The 22,386-nt window shown below is 36.8% G+C and overlaps 1 protein-coding gene across 5 annotated transcripts in view; it reads right to left on the minus strand.

Annotated features, from left to right (window-relative positions):
- Nucleotides 1-22,386, minus strand: part of LOC150105646 (uncharacterized) — a 252,997-nt gene that overhangs the window by 39,513 nt on the left and 191,098 nt on the right. For all 5 annotated transcript variants that reach the window (XM_090394282.1, XM_090394283.1, XM_090394281.1 and 2 more), the window contains one exon: nucleotides 10,958-11,082. In XM_090394282.1, the coding sequence (XP_090250408.1) occupies nucleotides 10,958-11,082 (125 nt within the window). The remainder of the gene's footprint in view (nucleotides 1-10,957; nucleotides 11,083-22,386) is intronic.

A 22,386-nucleotide genomic window follows, 5' to 3' on the forward strand; every position in this document is an offset into this window, starting at 1 on the left:
ACTCGCATTTCAGCAAGCAGATAATTGAGACATTTGGTCACACTGTGATTGTAGTCCATAGCCTTCCTTAACTATCTCCAGGATGCTGTTTGTGAATGTTGGAATTCTCCAAAATTTGAACCATCGAACAACTCACTGTTTGATGGTTCAAATCTGAGTACCTTTGCCTGGCACTGGCCATCTAGTCTGACAATGGCTCACCATCTGTATTTATCAGTTAAATGATGCCTTACAGCCCGAGAATTTTGCCATCACGAAATGTGTTATTCTCACTCCAGACATGAAATGGAAACCACTCTAAAATGCCTGCTTTTATGCAGTGTTTCATTTGCATATACCACTGACAACACTACTCATTTGTATACAATAACCAGACTGCCACTTTTTACATAATGTAGACTTTCATTTTTAACTCTACCACTCTAAATAAATATGCCTCTGCAACTTGCTGACATCAGTGTCAGTTCACCCCCCCCCCCCATGGCACAGGCTAAAAGAGTAATATTGGAGTGGAGACATTTGAGAAATTACTAAATAAAATAAGCAACAAGTATGATTTATCATAATTCTTTGTTTTTTTTTATAGTAAGTTCAAAAATTCACTAAATTAGAAACTTCAATTACTAAGCATATGCTCCCTTTTTGACTGGTGTGTGTATGAACACATAGCATAGAGGAAACATTAAAATGAAATCAGAATGATGGATCATTAAAATGAAAATATTAGATGCAAACTTGATATCATTCATGAATGAGTGAATATATAGCACATTAAATATGCAGACAATATTCTTGCAGAATATTAAGCATAACTGGAAAAGAAATTTTTTTTAATGAAGAATGAAAAATTTTTGGAATGAAAATCAATACAAGTAAAACAAATAATGAAAATAGAGATCAGTAAAAATTTCAAAGAACTAAGAAAATCTTATACTTTAACAGGTAAAGCAATTCACATATTTTGGCAGTTTCATTACTCCTAACCTCAACGACACAAGCAGTAAAATACAAACTTAACATAAGATGGCCTAATATGAAAAAACTAGGAAAGCAAAACTAGTATGGCAACAAAATAAGCCAGAGGAAGATCAAAATATATACCACATAATATCCTATATGCCTCTTAAAAGTACATATTGATATTTTATTTTTTTTTAAAACTCTTTATTCTCTTACTTCTAACTGCAATCTATGCTACAGCTGATCATGTCCTATCAATTTTATAGTACTGAATGTTTCTTGTTAATCAAATAGCTTACAATGGAAGTGATGAAATTATTGGTTTAACTACATTCATTCATACAATGCCAAAATCTGCCAGCTTGGCAGATTTTAGACAAGCTTGAGGCCAAGATGAGCTGAGGTCAGCTTGAAGCAATGCCATGGCTCCAAGCTGTCAGTACCTGCATATTTCATATTCAAGTTCCTTCCGCTACATGTCTCAGGTATTATCTCTTAGCAGCCGTATATCGATTACTTCCCTACCTCTCTCTCCAACTATTCCTCTTTCCAATTTATATCCCCATAGTTATAGGTCCCCATATCATTATGCTACTTTGCTGAGTACATGCCATCCATATTCTACCTGGTTTATAGTGGCAACCAAGTATATCATCCTCTTGATCTCTACATTGCAAATAGCTTGTAGTGTTCTGCCCTCTTCTTCTCGTCTTTCTGTTGAACTGCTCTTTATTTTCCATTCTTTTATAATTACCAAAACCTTTTTCCCACTTCTGTTTCATCATCTTTGAAGATACTGTACCCATTGCATTTTATCCCTATGACTATCATCCTCCATTAACCAAGTCTCACTGAAGTCTAACTTTTGACCAATTAACGTAACCAATGCCAAATGCTTCTAAGCATTACTACATAAACTGCAGTATCTCCTTTGGCCCACAACCTTCCTTATACCTTGTGTTCATTATTCTACTCAACTTCAGGAACTACATTCAGCATTTTTTGATCATTCTCTCATCCATCAAGCTTGAGGATGCCACCCCCCACCTATATACTTGCCTCCATTCACCCCCTTAAAAAAAAAAAGTTTTTCTGATTTCACACTTCCAAACACACTGAACTCTTTCTCCAGAAAACTCCAAACCATCAATATCCTTAAGTCCTTTAACCTACTGAACTCTGTTAATACATGGAACTGTTATACAAATTAAAACAAATGAGGACAGATATGTCACTGGTTATGGGGATAAGAGTGGCTTCTGGACAGATATTAAAAAGTGGTATATGGAGGAGCAGAGTCTAGGTGAAAACAGGTGACTAGTGACGTGCTGTAAGGTTCAGTGTTGGGATTACTACTGTTTACTTTGTACATAAATGATATCAATGATTTGTGCATAAATGATACAACCTTGAAAGGAAATATTCAGTTTCTTGAAGATGCAAAATTAGTAGAGTAATAGTTAATCAAGGCAATGTGGAGAGCTTGCAGGATGATTTAATAGGCTGCCAGTATGGGTAAAGGATAATGGATATTAATTTAATGTTAAGAAATGTAAAGTTATGGAATAAATAGATTACAAACAGTGTACCACATTGATGGAACTATACTCCAGGAAATAGATGAAGCTAGAGATTTGGAGGGAGGGGTAGTAGACACAGAGTTAAAGTTTAGAGGACATGTCTAAGGTAACCCATAAGATTACTTGGCTATTGAAGAACACATTAACAAGTAGAGATAGGAAGAACACATTAACAAGTAGAGATTATTCCTCTTTATAAAGGATTGATACATCCACATATGGATTACTGTGCTCAAGTCTGGTCTCCTGGATTTCTTGGGGGGGGGGGGGGGATGAGGAAGTGGTGGAGAAGATTCAGAGGCAGAAATGAGTGAATGGAATGTTCCCTATGAAGGTATAGATTGAGGGTATTGTGGATTTCAGAAGTTGATTGATAAGAGAAAATGAGGGGATATGATAGAAACATTTAAGTTGCTTATAAAGGGTTTTTATAACATTGATGCAGGGGAAATGTTTCAGCACTCAGCTAGAGAGGGGCCAAAATAGGAGATCATTCCTGGAAGATGAATAAAGCTGAAGTTAGCAAGGACTAGATTTTTTGCTAGCAGAGTTGTGAATAAGTGGAATGGGTTGTCAGTCAGTTGTGAGTGCTTTGTCTGTTAATGGGTTCAAAGAGAGGTATGATAGATTGTGTGAATGGTTTGGGCCTCCTGCAATTAGTTTTTGCACTCTATGGAGGTGCAGTACAATAATAAAACTATTCACTTCAAAATTATTTTGTTATTTGCACAATTTCTTCAATTATTAAACTCTTACAGTCTTCTATGGCACTGCATCACTTCACCTAGATCTATCTTGTCTGGCCATCCAATTTAGTTCCTATTTTTTTTTTTTTTTTTAAACTCTCGATACTATTTTAGATGAGCATTGCTGATGTGTGTATGACTGCTAATAATGTTGATCTAATATTTTTTAAAGTGGTCTAAAAATGCTATCCATTCAATTTTTTTTTCTGAACTGTCACACCTGGTATCCTGTCTTCAACTATCTCCTTTATAACTGAACTTCAGGAGGAACATTTCTAAATATCTTGTTGGAGAAGGAGATAAGCATCTTATATACCTGTTTTAGCCAAGTCTTCATAATAGTTCTTTATATTCATGATCAGCATGGCCATGAGCAGTATAAGGTGCAGGCAAGAAGGGCAACTGGTATGGTAAGGAAAGTCAAAGCAAATTGTGAGAGAAACTAGTTTATGAGGCCAAAAGAAATCCTAAGGAGTTCTTTCACTATGTAGCAAGTAAAAGGAGGAATGACTGTGGATGGATGACTTTAAAACGTGCTGATGGCAGTTGAATTACTGAGTGAGCATTTAGTAGAGATGTGCCATCTAGGTGGTGACATTGCAATGCCAGATGTGACATTAACTGATAAGGAGAATATAGGTTGAAGAAATGGAGGTGCTTAAAATATTGCAGGACCTCAATATGAACACAGCCAATCGATTAGATGGAATATTGGCCTGTGTATTATGAAAATGTGCAAAGGAATTATCAGCTCCTCTGACAAAGCTGTTTAATTTTTTTTCAACTCAGTAGCGGGAAGGTTGCCATTGGAGTAAAAGTGCAAAAATAGCCTCATTGCATAAAGGAGGCTCCAAAACTGAAGTTGCAAATTATAGTCCAATCAGCATCTCAGGAGTGGTGGTTAAAGTATAGGAGAAATTAGTGAGCAACAGAATTCAGGACTGGGTGGATAAGAATATGGTACTCTATAAGAGACAACGTGATCTTGTGAAGGGTAGGTCTTGCCTTAGTAATTACTTTTTATAATCAAGTGACAGTGGAGTTGGATAAAGGAAATAACTATTCAGCAATATTGCTGGACTGCAAAAGTATTTGACAAGATTCCACATAGAACTATTGAATAAATTGCAGCAAATTGAGATGAATATAAATCTGGCAATTTGAATTAGAAGGTGGCTGATGATATCAAAGAATGGTTTATGGAGGAATTGAATCCAGGAGAAGGCAGGCAACCAGTCGTGTACCACAGGGCTCTGTACTTATCAATGATATAGGAAAATGATTTGACAGAAAATATTTGTTTTTTGTGCTGATGATGCTAAACTAGGAAGAGCAATGATAAATTAAGCTCATGCAGAGATCCTGCAGGAAGACAAACTAGCAGTATGAGCAAAGGTAAATAGCTGCCAGTTTCATCTGGCCAAGAGATCAGAAGTTGTGTACTATATTGAAGGAACTGAACTGCAGGATACTGACGAGGAGAGGGATGTGGGTGTGATTGTGGACAGTTTAGAGGGTATTTCAAAAGTAACCAAAACAGCACAGATTACATGGTTGTTGAACATTAACAAGCAGGGATAGAGAAGTTATTGCTCCCCTCTAATAAGGCCACATCTGGATTCCTTCACACAGATCTGGACTCCCAGATTCCATGGTGATGAAGTTGAGAGGATTCAAAGGTGAGTGACAAAATTTGTGACAAGTCTGTAGAATGCTCCCTATTAAGTATAGATTAGCAGTCAGCAGGCTTCAAAAATGTTTGTAGGTGACAGACAAAAAAAAAAAAAAAGCAGAATCACGATAGAAACATTTGAGTTATTAAAAAAGGTTTTATAGGATTGACATTGAAGACATTTTTCAGTACATGGCAAGAAGGGATCACCAGTGGAAATTGTGCAAGCATGTGATTAGCAAATGCATTAGGACTAGATTTTTTTTGCTTAGAGGGTAGTGAATGGGTTGCTAGAGGTAGTGGGTGCTTCATCAGTGAATGAGTTTAAGAAGCACGATAGGTATTGTGTGAATGATGGCTAATGGGTGAATAAATGGATCTCCCACAATGAGTCCTGATTCCATGAAAATACCTGTATAATAACATTGACAAAGAGAAAAGTGTGGTGATCCCATTGTATAAAAATGCTTTGATTAGACCATATCTGGATTTTTGTGCTCAGCTCTGGTCACTGAGATATGAAGAGGTGATATCAGGACTATATCATGATTATGAGGATAGACAAAGGGGCATGACTGCAGAGTTTGGTATATAGAAGACAAAATGTGTGATAGGATTGATATATTTAAGCTGTTGAAGCATTATCAAATTAGAACTGTATAACCCATTTGTTCTAACATGATTTTTCACATCTTAGAATGAGAGGAAGGACAAGGAACCATCCCTGGAAGTTACAAAAGGAAGTAGTGAGTAAAAAAAGGGATAAGACGCAAGTTTAAGTTTTTCTGCATGCAGAGTGGTAGGAGCATAGAATGCATTGCCTGAGAAGGTGGTGAAGGTGCAGATTGACAATATTAAAGAGAAGTATGATACACTTTGTGCTGACTAGTGTACCTTCTATGATGAATCTTGAGACTTCAAGATTCATCATCATTGATTTACTTATTAATAACGTGAAAAAGTGAATATAGAGAAACTAAGGACAACAGCATGGCTACACAAGAACTGATACAGGCACTAAAAGTTGAGATCACAATGGTTACAACAAGAGAAATTAAATTAAAAATGCAAAGGAATTATATTATTATTACTTATTATTATTACGTGACACCTCCAGGGAGTCCAAAGACTCATCGAGGGAGGGCATCCACTCTACAACTCTATCTCTACCACTCACAATCTACCAACGCCATCTGCTGCCCATCATCACCACTAGTATTTTCACAGACAATCACAAACATCCATGCCCACGGTGGGATTCGAACCCACAGCCTTATGGCTGGAGAGCGGATACGCTGACCACTCGGCCAACCAGGCCGGCATTATTCTTGTTTAATTCTTTGTCCAAGTGTAAGCAAGCAATGTTTGTACATGAAATATCTTCATGACTAGGCTACTTGGATATAGAAGCTAATGACTTCACATTTAGTATCTCAACGTAAAGTGCACATCCTTTCGGGTGTGCATAATACTATGCATTACAGGAAGGGCCACTAACCGAGATCAGTTTCGACCTTTATTGAAGTCACATCAGTGGGAGCCAGACCTAGAAGAGATACAAAGATTGAAGTAATGCAGAAGTCATATTTCCCCATATACAAGTAATGAAAAAGGTTTAACATTATCAAAATACTCTGGATTAGAGCTACATGTAGAAAGTTAATTTATGACCAAGTGAAAAAACTTCTTACATATTAGCTTTAATCCAGAGTATTTTAATAATGATAGCGTTACACCTTTTTACTACTTGTATATGAGATATCACTTCTGCATTACTTTAACATTCATCTCTCTTCTGGGTCTGGTTCTTGCTGATGAGACCTCAAAAAAGTTTGAAACCAGTTGGGTAGTGGCCATTCTCACAATGCTTAGCATCATACACACCTGAAAGGATTTGTGCCCTGAATTATGGGAACTATATTATATCTTCATGACTAGTAGCCTAGTCATGAAGATATACTTTCATGTGCAAGCTTGGTTTGCTTACATTTAGATGAAGGATTAAACAAGAATATAATCTGACATTTTTAATTTAATTTATAATCAAGCAAAAAAAAATTTACAGCAGCATGAGGAAATTATAGTAATTTCCTCATTCTGATCCCTCCTTTGCATTGATAAAGCAAATCCCCCCCAGGGGAAGAGGAATTTGTTTATCAATGATTTGACAGAAAATATTCAGTTTTTGTGCTGATGATGCTAAACTAGGAAGAGCAATGGTAAATGAAGCCCATGCAGAGATCCTGCAGGCAGACAAACTAGCAGTATGGGCAAAGGTAAATAGCTGCCAGTTTAATGTGGCCAAGAGATCAGAAGCACTCTGTGTGTGTGTGTGTGATTCTAGTTGTCAGATAAGCAATGAATGACTGCAACAGTAGGATAAGGAATTTGGTTGATGAATGAACAAACTGGCTATTTCTGTGAAATTGTCAAGTTTCACATATTAGTGGAATATGCATTACCAAGGCAACTTAAAATTAGGGAGAGAAGGTCAAGATTTTTTTTTTATGCAAAGACAGCCAGGAAAGACTTAGAGGAAGAACAAGATGTAGGTGGATAAATGCAGTCAAAATAGTTACTTAGAAAACTCACATAAGGAATATCAGACTGCATACCTAGAGTCAAGTTATGTGTTCTGCTATAAAGCAAATGGGAGTGGATAAACATCATTAAGCAGGAACTACAAAAGATTGTGGAGGGAATTCAATGAGAAAGGTGACCAGCAAGCACATGAGCAGTAAGAAGTACAGGACAGATGGGTAACCAGTATGGTGAGAAAGGCAAAATCAGAATATGAAAGGAAATTAGTAGTATAGGCTAAAGACAATTCCAAAGAGTTCTTCTGATATATTGCAAATAGCAGAAAGAATGATTATGGAAGAATAATTTTAATGAATGCTGATGGTAAGGAGGCAACTGAATCAGATGAAATAACAGAATTACTAATTTAATACTTTACAAGAGAATCATCCAGTGGAGATATTGCAGTAAAGGCTTATATGGAAATAAAGGCAGATGAGAAGGTGCACAGGATATTACAGAACCTTGATATGAATACAGCTATGATATTAGATAGTACATCAGCTCGAGTTTTATAAGAAGGTACAAGGGAATTGGTAACATCTTTGACTACATTGTTTAACATCCCTATTGAGACCAACTATATTGTTAGTTCCAAGAAGGATGGAAAGAGGGGGGGGGGAATGGTTCAGTTGTATAAAAGCTCAACTGAAGTAGCAAATTTCTGACTGATCAGCATAATGGGAAGCCCCCCCCCCTCACTTGGTTATACTATAAATTAAAGATACCAAGAAATTATATTCATTGTTTCATCCTTTATCCAAATATAAGCAAACAAAGTTTGCACATGAGGTAACTTCATGATTGGGCTACTTGTATATAGAGGCTGGACTTCATCTCAGTTGCCTTAGTATCCCATAATGCAATGCACATATCCTTAGGGACATATAATGCTATGCATTATGGCCAAAACCAGACTGGTTTCGATTCTTTACTGAGGTCGAAGTGGGAGCCAGACCCAGAATTTCTGGCTCCCACTTGATTATTTGCTTTTAGTGATACCTCAATAAAAGCAAATAATCCTAACCATGAAATGTGAACTTTCAGATTTAGTCTAAAAGGGCATTTTTAATCGATTGCTGGAGGATATTTTTCCTGCTCTAAATGGTGAAAGGGAAATAAGAAAATGGGAAAAGGGTGATTTTAATTATAGCAATATAGATTGAGATGACAATATAGCAACCAGAAGTAAAAAGAAAATGAGTGAGTTTTTGAGGGATAACTACCTCAGGCAGTATATAACAGAGGTCACATGGGGATTGAGGGTCTTGGATTTGATCATCTCATCCGAAGATATAAGTGAGGTGTTAAATCTCCCTCTAGTTGGGAGTGGCCATGAAGTGATTACCTGAGTGGTTACTAACCATGTGAGGAAAGGATATATGGAAATACAAGGCTGGTGATTATGAGAAGCTCAGGAGATGGCTTGCAGCTGCAACATGGAATGAGGAGTTGGGTGGAAAGGAGATCAATGCTACTTGAGTGATATTCAATAACTTTCTAGTAGAAGAAATGTCTAAACGTATTCCAAGAGTCAGAAGGTTAAATAAGATAGGTGTGAAATGGATGAATGAAAAGATTAAGCATGCAATACAGAGAAAGAAGACATTATAGAGGCAACATAAGCTGTGTGGTAATAATTTCATGAAGAGTACAAAGAACAGGGGCAAGAAGTTGACTCAGTAAGGGTAGCAAAATTGCAGTACAAGAAAATGGTACAAGGACAACTGCTGCAGAGGATATAGTTGAGATATTTAATGAGCAGTTCATAAAAGTCTCATCCTTGTGAATGTGACATCATGGAGAGTGAGAGGAGTGGATGATGAGGACTGAAAGTGACGAAAAAAGGTATATATGGGGAATTAAGCAAGCTTGATATTAATAATGCTGTAGGCAAGATAGACACCACATATTTTGAGGGAATGTGCCAAGGAGGTGACATCTGCCTTGACATATTTGTTTAATATGAGTCTTACACTAGGTCAAGTTCCAAAGGAGTGGAAGGAAGGCAAGATTGTACCCACTTCATAAAGGAGACAAAAGTTCAAGCATTAAATTACCTGCCAATCTGTGTATCAGGTGTTGTGGTTAAAGCATTGGAAAGGCTGATGAGAATCAGAATCCATGATTGGGTTAATAACAATGGTATTATCTTTGATGGACAGCATGGATTTGCTAAATGAAATCATGTTTTAGTAATCTAGTTATTACAATAAGGTGACAGCAGCATTGGTCATGGAAGATGGATACACAGTAGTATAGACTTTGCAAAGGCTTTTGATAGATTACTGCATAAGTTGATAGTCAAACAAGAGCAGATGGGGGTTGGATATTAGACTAGTGCATTGGATCGGAGATTGGCTGTCTGATAGGTATCAACAAGTTGTGTATAGAGGAGCAATATCCTGGAAGAGAAAAGTCACTAGCAGTGTGCCTCATGGATCTGTTTTAGGGCTATTGCTGTTTTACCTGTATGTTAATGATATTAGGGAAGATTTGGATGGGGATATTCAGTCGTTTGCAGATGGTGCAAAGTTGAGACAAACTTAGGAGTAGAGCAAATGTCATGGCCTTACAAGAAGACGTGAATAGACTGAGTGAATGGGCACAGGATTGGGGGATGCCAGTTCGATGTTGAGAAATGCAACATTTTAAAATTTGAAAAACAAAGAGGGAAGGTGCAATTTACTCTTGATGGAGATATATTGTTGAAGGTGGAGGAAATAAGAGATCATGGCATCATGGTGGATAAGGATGTAAAATTTAGAGAACATATTTCCAAAATTGTGAGGACAACAACAAATTCTGACAATGATGCTGAGGACACAGAGTTGTAGAAGTAAAGAGATTCTGGTTCTATTGTACATAGAAGGCTCTGATTAGTCCACATATGGACTATACTGTGCACAGATTTAGTCACCTGGTTTTCAAACAGATGAAGAGATGTTCGAGAGGCAATTTACCAAAATAATTTCTGATCTCTGGAATGCTGAATATGAAGAAAGGTTGAAATTTTCAGTCTAGTGGATAAGAGGAATGATATGACCGATAGAGATGTACAAGTTGGTAAGTAGTAGTTATAGGATTAACATTGAGTTTTCATAAAATGATGGGAGAACAAGGTCATTTCTGGAAGCTGTATAAGGAGGGTGCAAGCAAACGAGCGAGAAACAGGTTTTTTGTATGGAGAGTTATGAATGATTGGAATGCAATTCTCTACAGACGCCACACTCATTACCAGAGTGTGGTGTCTGCAGAGAAATTGAATGTGTTTAAGGCATGGTATGATGAGCTGTGTGTACAACAAGGGGACCTCCTAAATGAGTCTATGGCTGCATGGGGTCTTATAATAAATGTTAAAAGTTTAAAAATTTGTTATCTAACATTAAAAATTTTACACAATAAGAGCTAATAAATACTTTGCTGCTTCTCCTTGAAAATAGACGAAACAATCCTTTCTTTCCTTTTTCTTCATGATCTTGCCGTAACACTGGAACATATGCTATTCTATCTGCAGACAAACTGCGACTATCCTCCTGAAGACCTGAAACCAAACAGCATTTGAATCAAATTGCTTCATTATTGAAAAGTTATAACCAGATTATTTAATTACCATTCTAATCTCAATGTTAAGTGATTAATGCTAACTATATGCTACCTGATATCAGCATAGTGCAACAAGAAGGGTAATGTTAAAAACTCAACTCTGACAAAGCTAATTATGAAGATTGGGGGCATAATTTTTTTTTTTTTGCCCCCACAAATGTGGTTAACATTGTATATATAATAAGTTATACTTCACTGCATAAGTCTGACAAATGAACAAGTGAATCATATATGAAAGTTCATTTTTGAATTTTTTGCTACATGAATTAAAATCCTTAGTTAATGAAATAGCTGCTCTACTTTTGCTTTAAATACCTGTTTTTCTAATATCTTTCAAAAATAAGGTAGTTAATTCATAAAATCAATTAAATTCTTTAAATTTTATTTACCCTTCAAAGTTTGAAAGCCATATAAAGAATGAAGCATAAATATCTAAAGTGACTTAGATATGCAAGAGTTCATATTAGAGATCTTGGCTACAGTTAATTGGGGCACTAATTGCAAATGCAAGTGGTGTTGTGTCGGAAAAAGTGCCAACTCACTTTTAATGAGTTATCCTATTTCCGACCCAACATAATGTAACGTTAAAAGCCATGGATATGGACATGCTTATGCCTACCAGAAGAAAATGTGCATCTTGGTAAGCCAGAACTGTGGCTAAACACTCTTGTAGATATTAAGTAAATTTTGAGAATCCCATAATTGAAATAGATAATGTTTGTGAATTATTTAACAGAGAAAAGATTTGTATAAATGCTGAAAATTGTATATAAGATAATACATGTATTGAGCCATGTCAAAAACAGTTCGGAGCTGCGGTAACCAATCGGCCGCCACTATGTGCGTGACATAGCCACCAAGAGAGGGCGCTCACATGAGGTATATAGGTTTCGGCGCAAAATTCAATCGCTCTCTTTTTTCTGTTCCTGGTTCCAAGTGCTGGATAGCTGTGAAGCTTGCCGCCATGCCCAGCAACATTTTCCGTTGCTGTACGGTGCCACATCGAGTGTAGCCACGTTGAAGGAATGCTGGCAGAAGGAGCCGTTGGTTAGCCATGCCAACGCATAAATCAGCGAAGAGGTGAAATTCTTTTGAAAAGAATAGAAGTGTGTCGCAGATGCCATAAGAAATATACGGTGAGAAAACCCGGAGATCTAGTTAAGGAAGTCCTAATAACTACCAGAAAAGCAAGAACGGTAAGACGCAAGTTTTCGTGTTAGATTAACTAATAACCAAAGAGGGAATAAGAAACAGAATGTTAAGGAACTCCATATAGTCTACTTCTACCTTATATCTAAAGAACTGTAATCTTTTGGACATTCTGTCCACGTCTAAAGAGCAAGTAACACCCTAAGCTTAAGCTGAGCTGGGAACCAAGGCTTCGGACTGTTTATGTTAGAAGAAACATTGTTATTATTGTATTAAATTTGAACTTAAATACTAACTGAATTTTGGGGGAGGATAAAGCCAGAATATAAGAGAAAATATTGTCTCATGTGAATTTAGCAAGATGGAGTACGTCTAATATGTTTCACACTAGGATTATAGGATGTATCTATGTATGTGTGTTATTCCCATGAATGAGAACTGAGCAACTCAGTAGAAATTAACCGAGCCTGAATATAGTTATACAAGGAAGAGTAAGATTGATACTAAGATTTTAGAGGAAATATTTTTTGGTATGTAAATTTAAGAGGGGGGAGGGGAGTTCAGGCTCTTTAGAATTGAAATCTCTGACCTAAGTGTATATATATATATATATATGTGTTTGTCTAAAATAAATGTATTTCTTTAATTTGAACCTCATGAGTCTGTCATTGTTCTGAGAGCTGAGTTACCACTTGTTAAAATTCGGACTGGCAACCAAGAATAAAGAGAAAACCAGGAAGACCACCTACAAGATGGGAAGATCCACTAGTAAAATCTATGGGTATAACATGGAAGAGAGAGGCTCAAGATCGAGATCGTTGGAGGCATCTTTGTGACTTGCACTCATGGAGAAATCCTGAGTGAAACAGTTCCATCAAGGTAATAGAAAATTTGCCAGACTCTCCATTCCCCTAATGCAAAATCACACAGCATTACACGATTAATCTCTCTCTTAGCTTATGTTAAGCAAAAGACTTCATTTTGTGGTATCCCCACAAGATGAAGTTGGAAACTTTTTGCAATCTAAACAAGGTAAAAACTAGTAATCAAATTGTTAAAACAAGAATATTCTAAATCTGATAAACAGAATACAAAAGGGTTATACTGAATCATAATTGGTACGAAAAAAAAAAAACAATTTGTTAATAGTACACACTAACATTAAAAATGATGTTTATGACCCTAATAAATGCATTAAAAACAAAATCTATTGATTTATTCAATGAGGTAACTGCCTGGCCAACTGATAAAAAAAAAATCATTCCATACTGCTGATGTGCATTCAGGAAATATAAATTACCTTTTTTTTTTTTTTTAAACAGCCAAGAATTGAGCAGCGACACTCAGGGGACTGTGGGTTCAATTAAGGCAAAAGATCTCGCACTCAACGCTGAACATATTTTAGTCAGTTTTGATGTCACTGCAATGTTCACTAATGTCCCTATCAAAAAAATGATCTGAATGTTAGACAAATTCTCAATAGATTTCAGATTCCCAACAGTTTACTTCTCAACTAACTGCTACCAGGATATTCTTGTCTGGCAAACTAAATTCTTCCTTGCTAAGGTAGACAACTATAGGCTTTACTTCTCTTCTCCTTATAGCAATTTTTATATGAAATCATATGAACAGACTTAAATCTTTCACACAAAAAGTATGGCTTGGGTATGTTGGTGTATTCATCTAGCTACATATCAAACCACCACTGCTTTCTTTAGCCAATGGGGAAAGAAGAAAAAAAAAAAATTTGAACTTGAAAAGCCAGGTTCTCTTCTTTTCCTTAATGCTTTAGTTATATGCCTCACATAAAATGGTCTGGTTTTTGTGGTTTATTGAATACATACATACTCATCACATCGATAAATTTACATCTTTAAAGGATCCTGTTCAAAAGAACAAAAATCCTACACAAGTTCTCCAGTAACTATAATTTGGCTACAGCCTTCTCATACAAAGGAATTTTGGAAATATTGAGAAGACAGTCAAGGCAGAGTCTCTTAACTTTGAACTCCTCCCTCAAAATAAACTTCAATTCTAAAAGATAATCTTCCACAGTTATCTCACCTGAGAGTATAAGATCTATTGCACTTGCTACATTGGTGAACAGGAAGAAATATCCCAATTACACAAGAAGCACAATCTGAATACATATCTGAAGATATATATTCAGATATCTTCATGGTAAATCAAGTCTGCCTGACCATGCCATTAATACTGATTACAAAAATAACTGCCAAGAAACAACTATTACATCATATCAAGTTCTTGTATGATAAAGTTCAAGGAAGCTTGCAAAGCCAGTTCTCCTTACCTAAATACACATGATAGCACTGCAATTGAGAATCTGGTCCACTCTCAGATCTCATCCAGGTGGTCTATAAATTTCCAGTTCAGCCAATATATCTAAGAATAGTCCCCAGGCAATGCACCAAAGGATATCATTAGGTCAACAAACATTTCTTCAGCTGTATACTCCATCACTAAACTGATTTAGTAATAGCCTTCTTCTGGACAGTTCATAACTTGAGATTTCAGGAGAGTTCCTCTTTATCAATTTTCCAATTTAACAGCATTAGTCAAAGTTCCAATATCAACGGGGAGTTGGTAAAGTAATCAACCACTGAAAGCCTATCTTCGAATTAATTCAGAATATTAGCAATGTTATTTTCTAATTAGGGGATAAGTATAAATTAAAGATACCGAAAAATTATATACTTGGTTTAATCCAAGTGTAAGCAAACAAATTTGTGCCTGAACTATTTTCAGGACTGGGGCAACTCATCTAAAGAAGCTAAGACTTCACATCACTTGCCTCAGTATTCCATAATACAAAGCAAATTTTCTTGCAGACATGTATAATGCTATGCATTATGGGAAGGGTCACTACCCAGGCCAGTTTCGATCTTAATTGATGTCTCATCAGTGGGAGCCAGACCCAGAGGTGATACTAAGGTTTTTTTTGTTTTTTTTTTTGGCTAGATGGGAGAAGCACGAATGCTTTTCATATTCCCTGTTATCTGTAAAGGACAATGTAAGGATAGGATGTCATTGAGCTATGATCATGGCAGGAGGGTAACAGCAATAGTCGAGCTTCAGTTAAAACTTGATTGGCTACAGCATTGCCATCCATTACCCTCTCTAGGTACCCATTTTAGTCGCTTTGTTCGACATGCATGGGCTGCAGTGGACCTATTCTTATCCCAGCCACAACACGGAGGGAGTGATACTAAGGTTTAAGTAGTGCAGAAGTCATATTTTCATATATGAGTAGCCAAAAGGTGTCGCACATATTAAAATACTCTGGATTCGAGGAAGTTGTTGGAAATTTTTTCAGTGGAAAAACTTCCAACAACTTTTAGGGGATAAGTATGGCTTATAGTTAATGAACAAAAAAACCTTGCACTTTACCAGTCATGTTTTATGACTGGTAAATACCTGTATATACTGACTACAGGATGCTTAAGGGTCAAAGCTGTATAACTGAGAGGAGACCTCCACATAGCCTTTAAAGGAATGCGGAGAACCAGCCAGGCCTTCTGACCTAATGTCCAATTCTCACCTTCTCGTGGTGCACCCTGTTGGGTATCAACTTGGATACTGAACGAAAGAGGATGGGCTGGCAATTTGGGATTTAGCCGACCAAATTGTATTCTTATTGGTTAAACCAAAATAAAAAATGGTACAACATGACAAAATTTCATTCCGGCTGGAGCATCGCTGGTTAAACAAGGCCCCCCAATGTTTTCTCCAGGAAACCAGGGCGAACAGCGAAAAGTCAGCTACTGGAACAAATCTGAAAACACACCCCAACATCACCAGAGTTAAAGATCGGTACTATCAACATAAGAAGCCTGAATGGCAAAGAAATGGAGCTAGCTGAGGAATTAGATAAGTACCAGATCGACATAATAGGGGTGACTGAAACAAAAAAGACCAAAACTGGTGAGATCTTTCTGAGCAATAAATACAATGTTATATTCAGGCAATGAAAATCAAGGAAAAGAAGGAGTAGCCATAGTATTCAACACAAAATACGAGGCTAATCTTCTTGAATGGCAGTCAGTCTCAAGTAGAGTAATGTGGGCAAATATGAGAATGGGGAACTGGACAATGAGACCTATTTGTGCCTATAGTCCCACAGAAGGTTCTACTAAGGTAGAAGTGGAGGAATTTTTTTGAGGCTTTAGAAAAAGCAACTGACACAATGAAAAAGAAAAGTTGGTCCTTGTTGGGGATCTAAATAGCAGAGTAGGAAATGATTGTGAGACATACAAAAATATTTTGGGAAAATTTGGAGAAAAGAGCAAAGCTAATAATAATGGCAAATATGTGTTGGATTTCTTCTCGGGACATGGACTGGTTATTACTAACACCATGTTTAAACATAAAAATGTGCACAAATTTACATGGAGAGAAGAGGCAAGAAATAAGAAAGTCTCATTGACTATGTTATTGTTGATAGTGATGTTTTCTCCCTGGTGCAGGACACCAGTGTACAGAGGATTTGAAATTGGAAGTGATCACTATTTAGTCTTGAGCAGGATAAAATTGAATTTCATATTGAAAAGAATAACATGTAAGAAAGTTTTAAAAGCGAATAAAAGTTGAGCAGCTCTCAGATGTGAACTGTAGACTAAAATACACAAAGATTATTGAAGAAAAAATGAAAGAGTTTGAGAACTGGAAGCAAACCTTGGAGATTCAGTGGCAAGACTTGAAGAAAGCCCTTATTGATTCAGCTAGAGAGGCATGTGGTGAAGTTGTCTGCAAGGATAGAAAAATTAGAACTTCATGGTGGACACAGGAAGTTAAAGAGGCAGTGAAGGAAAAGAAGAAAGCATATCAAAAGTTCCTGTCAAATAAGTCAGCTTATGCTCTTACAGAATACAGAGACAAATGCAAGAAAGCTAAACAGTGTGTAAAACTAGCTAAACAAAAGTCATGGGAGGACTTTGGCAAGAATATAGAAAATAAATATCAAGAAGGTGGCAAAATATTCTGGAGGTTGTTGAAGAAGCTTAGGAATGGAAGAAAGAGTGCGCTGTAAAAAGGAGTTAGAGATGATAATGGTGACATGAAAACGGAAGAAAAAGATATCCTTGAAGCATGGAGTAATTACTTTGAAAAACTGCTAAATGAAACAATCAGTGATGACAGCACAGTGCTAATAAACACTGACCAGGCATGCAGTCAGGAATACATATCCATACTTGAAGTAGAAAAAGCCATCTAAGGCTTAAAACGTGGAAAGGCAGCAGAAGTAGATGATATTCAACCAGAAATGCTGAAGTATGGTGGTATAAAAGTCTTACATTGGCTGCACTGTATAGTTCAGAAAGCTTGGACAGAAGGACAAATTCCGGATGATTGGAGTAGAGCTCTCATAGTACGCATATATAAAAAGGGAAATAAAACTGAATATGAGAATTACAGAGGTATTTCCCTACTGAGTGTTGATGGCAAGATCTATGCAAGTATACTTGAGAAACGATTGAGAAGAATTGTGGAAGAAAAGCTGGATTCAGGCCAAATAGAGGCTGTCAGGATCAGATCTTCACTTTACGACAAATAGTCGAGAAAGCATGGGAATATAACAAAGATCTGTATTTAAGTTTTGTCGATTTGGAAAAAGGCATATGACAAGGTGCCAAGAGAGAAGCTAATCAATACACTACAGTTATATGGTGTGAATGGGGCATTATATCAAGCAATACTTAGTTTTTATTTGAGTTGTAAGTCGGCGGTTAGAATTGAAGGAAGTACAGGAAGATGGTTTAATGTTCAATCTGGTATGAGACAAGGATGTACATTATCCCCTCTGTTATTCATTATCTATATGGATCACATTATGAAGGAAAGTGGTATTAAACATGATATCAAAATTGGAGATGTTAATGTCAGCTCTTTGCTTAATGCAGATGATGTTATACTTCTAAATAAATCCGCAACAAGTCTGCAAGATTCTCTGACTAAATTGAATAACTGTTATAATAGATATGGTATGAAGGTCAGCAATAAAAAGACAAAAACAATGAAAATAGGCAAAATCATTGAAAATGTCAACTGTGTTGTGAATGGAGAACCTGTGGAACAAGTAAAACATTTCAGCTACTTAGGCACGATTTTTAGTGAAAATGATAAATTAAATATAGAAATAGACAACAGAATCAGCAAAGCTGGTATGGTGGGAAGTCAACTGAATAAATTCATATGGAATAAGAGAGAAATTAGTCGGAACACTAAATTAGCTGTATACAAGACGGTGTTCAAACCAGTTTTAACTTATGGATCTGAGAGCTGGGTCAGAAGTAAAACACTTGACCAAAGACTAAAGACCGCAGATATGAGAGTCCTGAGAAAGTTTATAGCCATGAACAGATGGCATCAATGGCAATATCATATTAAAAAACGAGGATATTAGGAAAGAACTTGACATTGTCAGCATCCAGGAATGCGTTAGCAGAGCTAATCTCAGGTGGTATGATCACTTAAACAGAATGTGCAAAGAAAGATTAGCAAAACAAGTGTTCTCTGTCAGGTTGGCAGCAAAACGACCTAGAGGAAGGCCAAGATATAGGTGGATTGATACGATTCAAAATGCCTTAGATGATAGAAATATAAGATCTGATAATGTTGGAGTCTTGACAAGTAACAAACTGATTTGAAGGAAAATTGTAGATAGGAAGTTAGTAATGATGTAATTTTTTTTCATGTAGTATTATCATATCCTGTACACCCCTTGAGGGTACATGGCAGGAATTTGATGATGATATACTGACTACAATGTTGCGTTTATTCTAGCTAATAAATTTTGTTTAAGCTGCAGACAGTAGCTGAATACTTTTATAATGAAGGTAGATAGGCAGAGAAAACAAAGGAATAAAATAATAGACCTTTGCCTTTATTGCTTCAGCTGTAATTTCCATTGCTATCTTTCAAATGATGTTAAGCTTCACTTTCCATATCACAAATTAAAATAAAATGAATCTATATGGAAATTAAAATAATGAGAAATCTATATGGAAATTTTAATGACAACGTCATTAAAATTTCCATATAGATTTCTATGATTATTCATTATAAGATATGCAGACAGCTATCATTTGAAGTAACCAGAATTACTAGATTAACCTTTATATTAGGTCATCTGGAATACACACACACAGATTATATAATCCAGACTATCTTGACATGAGAGGAAAACAACCTGATTTAGGAGCACAAAATGTTAATTATTACAATATTGGTATGCTCTCAAGTAAAGACTAATTTGGAGGAAAACTATGGATAGGAGGTTAATAATAACCAACTTAATCATATAGTGCTATCATAGTAGTAGTCTGAACACCCCTTGAGGGTACATATCAGGAAATTAAAAATTATAATCCCAGTCAGTTTCATACATGCCATAACCTTTAATACGTTCATTGCCAAGCTGAAAATTGGAATTTCGTGTGGTGGCCAAATTTTTTTTACTTGATAGCGACGCCCATGCGATAACGCGTCATCGGCCGCTTGGTGAGAACTCATCACGCGATATCGCGTGATTGACAATGAACGTGTTAAGGGATGGAACAACATAATTCAGGACTGTACAAATGTGAATTTTTAAAGTGTGCAATCTTTTGCAAACTGACATAAATATAAATCATGTTAAGAATCAAATATGCATCTTTCGAAAGAAACTCAAAAGGCACTGTCAGTTCCTTAGCACATTTGCTCAAAACTTGTGAAATACCATTCAGTCCCACAGCTTTACTAACATCCAGAGTACTCAGTATGTGGACCACACTCTCCTCCTGCACCTCTAAACCTTGAACCTTCCCCTATCCCTCTAGTATTCAAATCGACTCTTCCAGGATGAAATACTCCAATAAAGTGTTCATTGAACAATTCCATTATGTCCTCTGCATCAGTCACTATTCCCATTTTTATCCCACAATGTCATTTCTCCTCCTACTGGCCACATAGCTAAAAAATTTCCTAGGATTTTCCTTGGATCTAAGGACCAATCTATTCTCATATTCCAGTCTTGCCTTCCTTACCATATTAGTCACTCTCCTGGCCTGTGTCTTATGTTCTTCATGCATCTTCTCTTCACCTGACTCCTTATATCTCTTCCATAGCCTATTTTTCACATCCAGTTCCTGTTTAATATTGTTTGTCATCCACTTTATATCTTCACTCATGGAATACAGCTTACCATTGCTGCTAACAAATATTCCTTCACAATTTCCAAAGCACTAATGATATCACGGCCTTCCAATTCCTTCCTCCACGAAACTTCCCCAAGTTGACGTCTAAGACTATTATAATCGCCTGCTTTATAATAGTCTATTCATTTTCCAAGTCAAAACCATATAGTCACTCTCTGGCTGCAGGAAAGGTGCCCATGGAATGGAAGGAAGGTAAGATAGTGCCATTGCATAAGGGTGGTAGCAGACTGGAAGTGTCTAATTATAAGCCAGTTTGTGTGTCATCAGTAGTTAGTAAGATCTTGGAGAAAGTAGTGAGGGACCGTATACAGCATTGGGCAGTGAGGGTAATATTATCTGCGAGAGTCAACATGGATTTGTGAAGGGGGTGCTCTTGTTTTAGCAATATGCTAGCCTTTTATGATAAAGTTACAAGCATTAGATGAGGGAAAGGCATATACTGCCATTTTCCTAGACTTAGCAAAAGCATTTGACAGGGTGCCACACGATAAGCTGATATTCAAGTTGCAGCATATGGGTCTGGATGTCAGATTGGTCAACTGGATTCAGGATTGGCTGTCCGATAGGTATCAGAGTTGTGTATGGTGGAGTAATATCCAAGAGGCAGAAGGTTACAAGTGGGGTTCCACAGGACTCAGTACTGGGACCAGTATTGAGTAACCTTTATATCAATGACATTGTCTGTGGATTGCAAGGGGATATTCAGTTGTTTGCAGATGATGCAAAGCTGGGGAGGGTTATTAGTAACCCTTCCAAGAGGATTTGAATAAGCTAGATAGATGGGCAAATGAATGGGGGTCAGTTTAATGAAGCAAAATGTAAGGTCTTGAGGTTTGGGACACATCGATGGGACGCTGCATACCCTATGGGAGGAGTTAAACTGGAGGAAGCAAGAGACAAGAGATCTGGGTTTGATGGTTGATAGAAACCTGAAATTTAAGGGACATAGTCCAAAGGTAGTGAAGGTAACACAGACGATTTCTACAATAATGAGTAGGATGCTGACCTGCAGAGATAAAAGAGTTATCATTCCATTGTATACGACCCTGATCAGACTAAAGTTCTCAGTAGACTATTGTTCTCAAATTTGGTTCCGAGTCTTTGAAGGGGATAAATTAACTGTGGAAAGGGTACAAAGGCGGATAACAAAGATGGTGTCAGGACTCTACAATGTTAGTTATGAGGATCGGCTGAAGGAGTGTGGACTGCAGAGTTTGGTGGATAGAAAGAGAGGTGATATGATTGAGACTTTTAAACTGTTGAGGTGGTTACAGGGTTGACACTAAGGAGTTCTTTCGCTTGGTTGAACAGTGGGAAGGAGTCATGACAAGGGGCCATCCCTGGAAGTTACGAAAAGAAACTATGAGAAAGAGGGCAAGGAGTGGTTTCTTTGCATGGAGGGCAATTGAACCATGGAATGCATTGCCTGGTGGAGTGGTGAGAGCGAGAATGGTCAATGCGTTTAAGAAGTGGCATGATAGACTGTGTTTCTTGGGGGGGGACCTCCCTCTATGAGTCTTGATAGAGGTGTTTCTTAGAAAGGACATCCCGCGATGAGTCTTTTGACTCCATGGAGGCCTGAATAATAACTATTATATTATTCATTACAAAATTAAAACATTGTCATCCAATGTCTAAGCCAGAAATGTCTGTCCCCTGTCAGAGGATCAGGGAATAAGCTTGTTAATAAAAATAGACTATTCTGAACAGAAAACTTTTAACTTTATAATTTCTGTTATCAGAAAAAGATTGTAGAACACTAAGTACAATGAACATTTTTTCCAGTTTGTTACCAAACCTACTGTAATAATAGAATTGTAACTACCAATGGTAATTAAGAACACTTTATTCACTTAGATTTCTGTTTAGAGTTTCCT

Source organism: Typopeltis vanoorti, chromosome 6 (assembly GCF_054136105.1).
Source record: "Typopeltis vanoorti isolate ZY-2024b chromosome 6, IOZ_Tvanoo_1.0, whole genome shotgun sequence".
NCBI classification, from domain to species: Eukaryota; Metazoa; Arthropoda; class Arachnida; order Uropygi; family Thelyphonidae; genus Typopeltis; species Typopeltis vanoorti.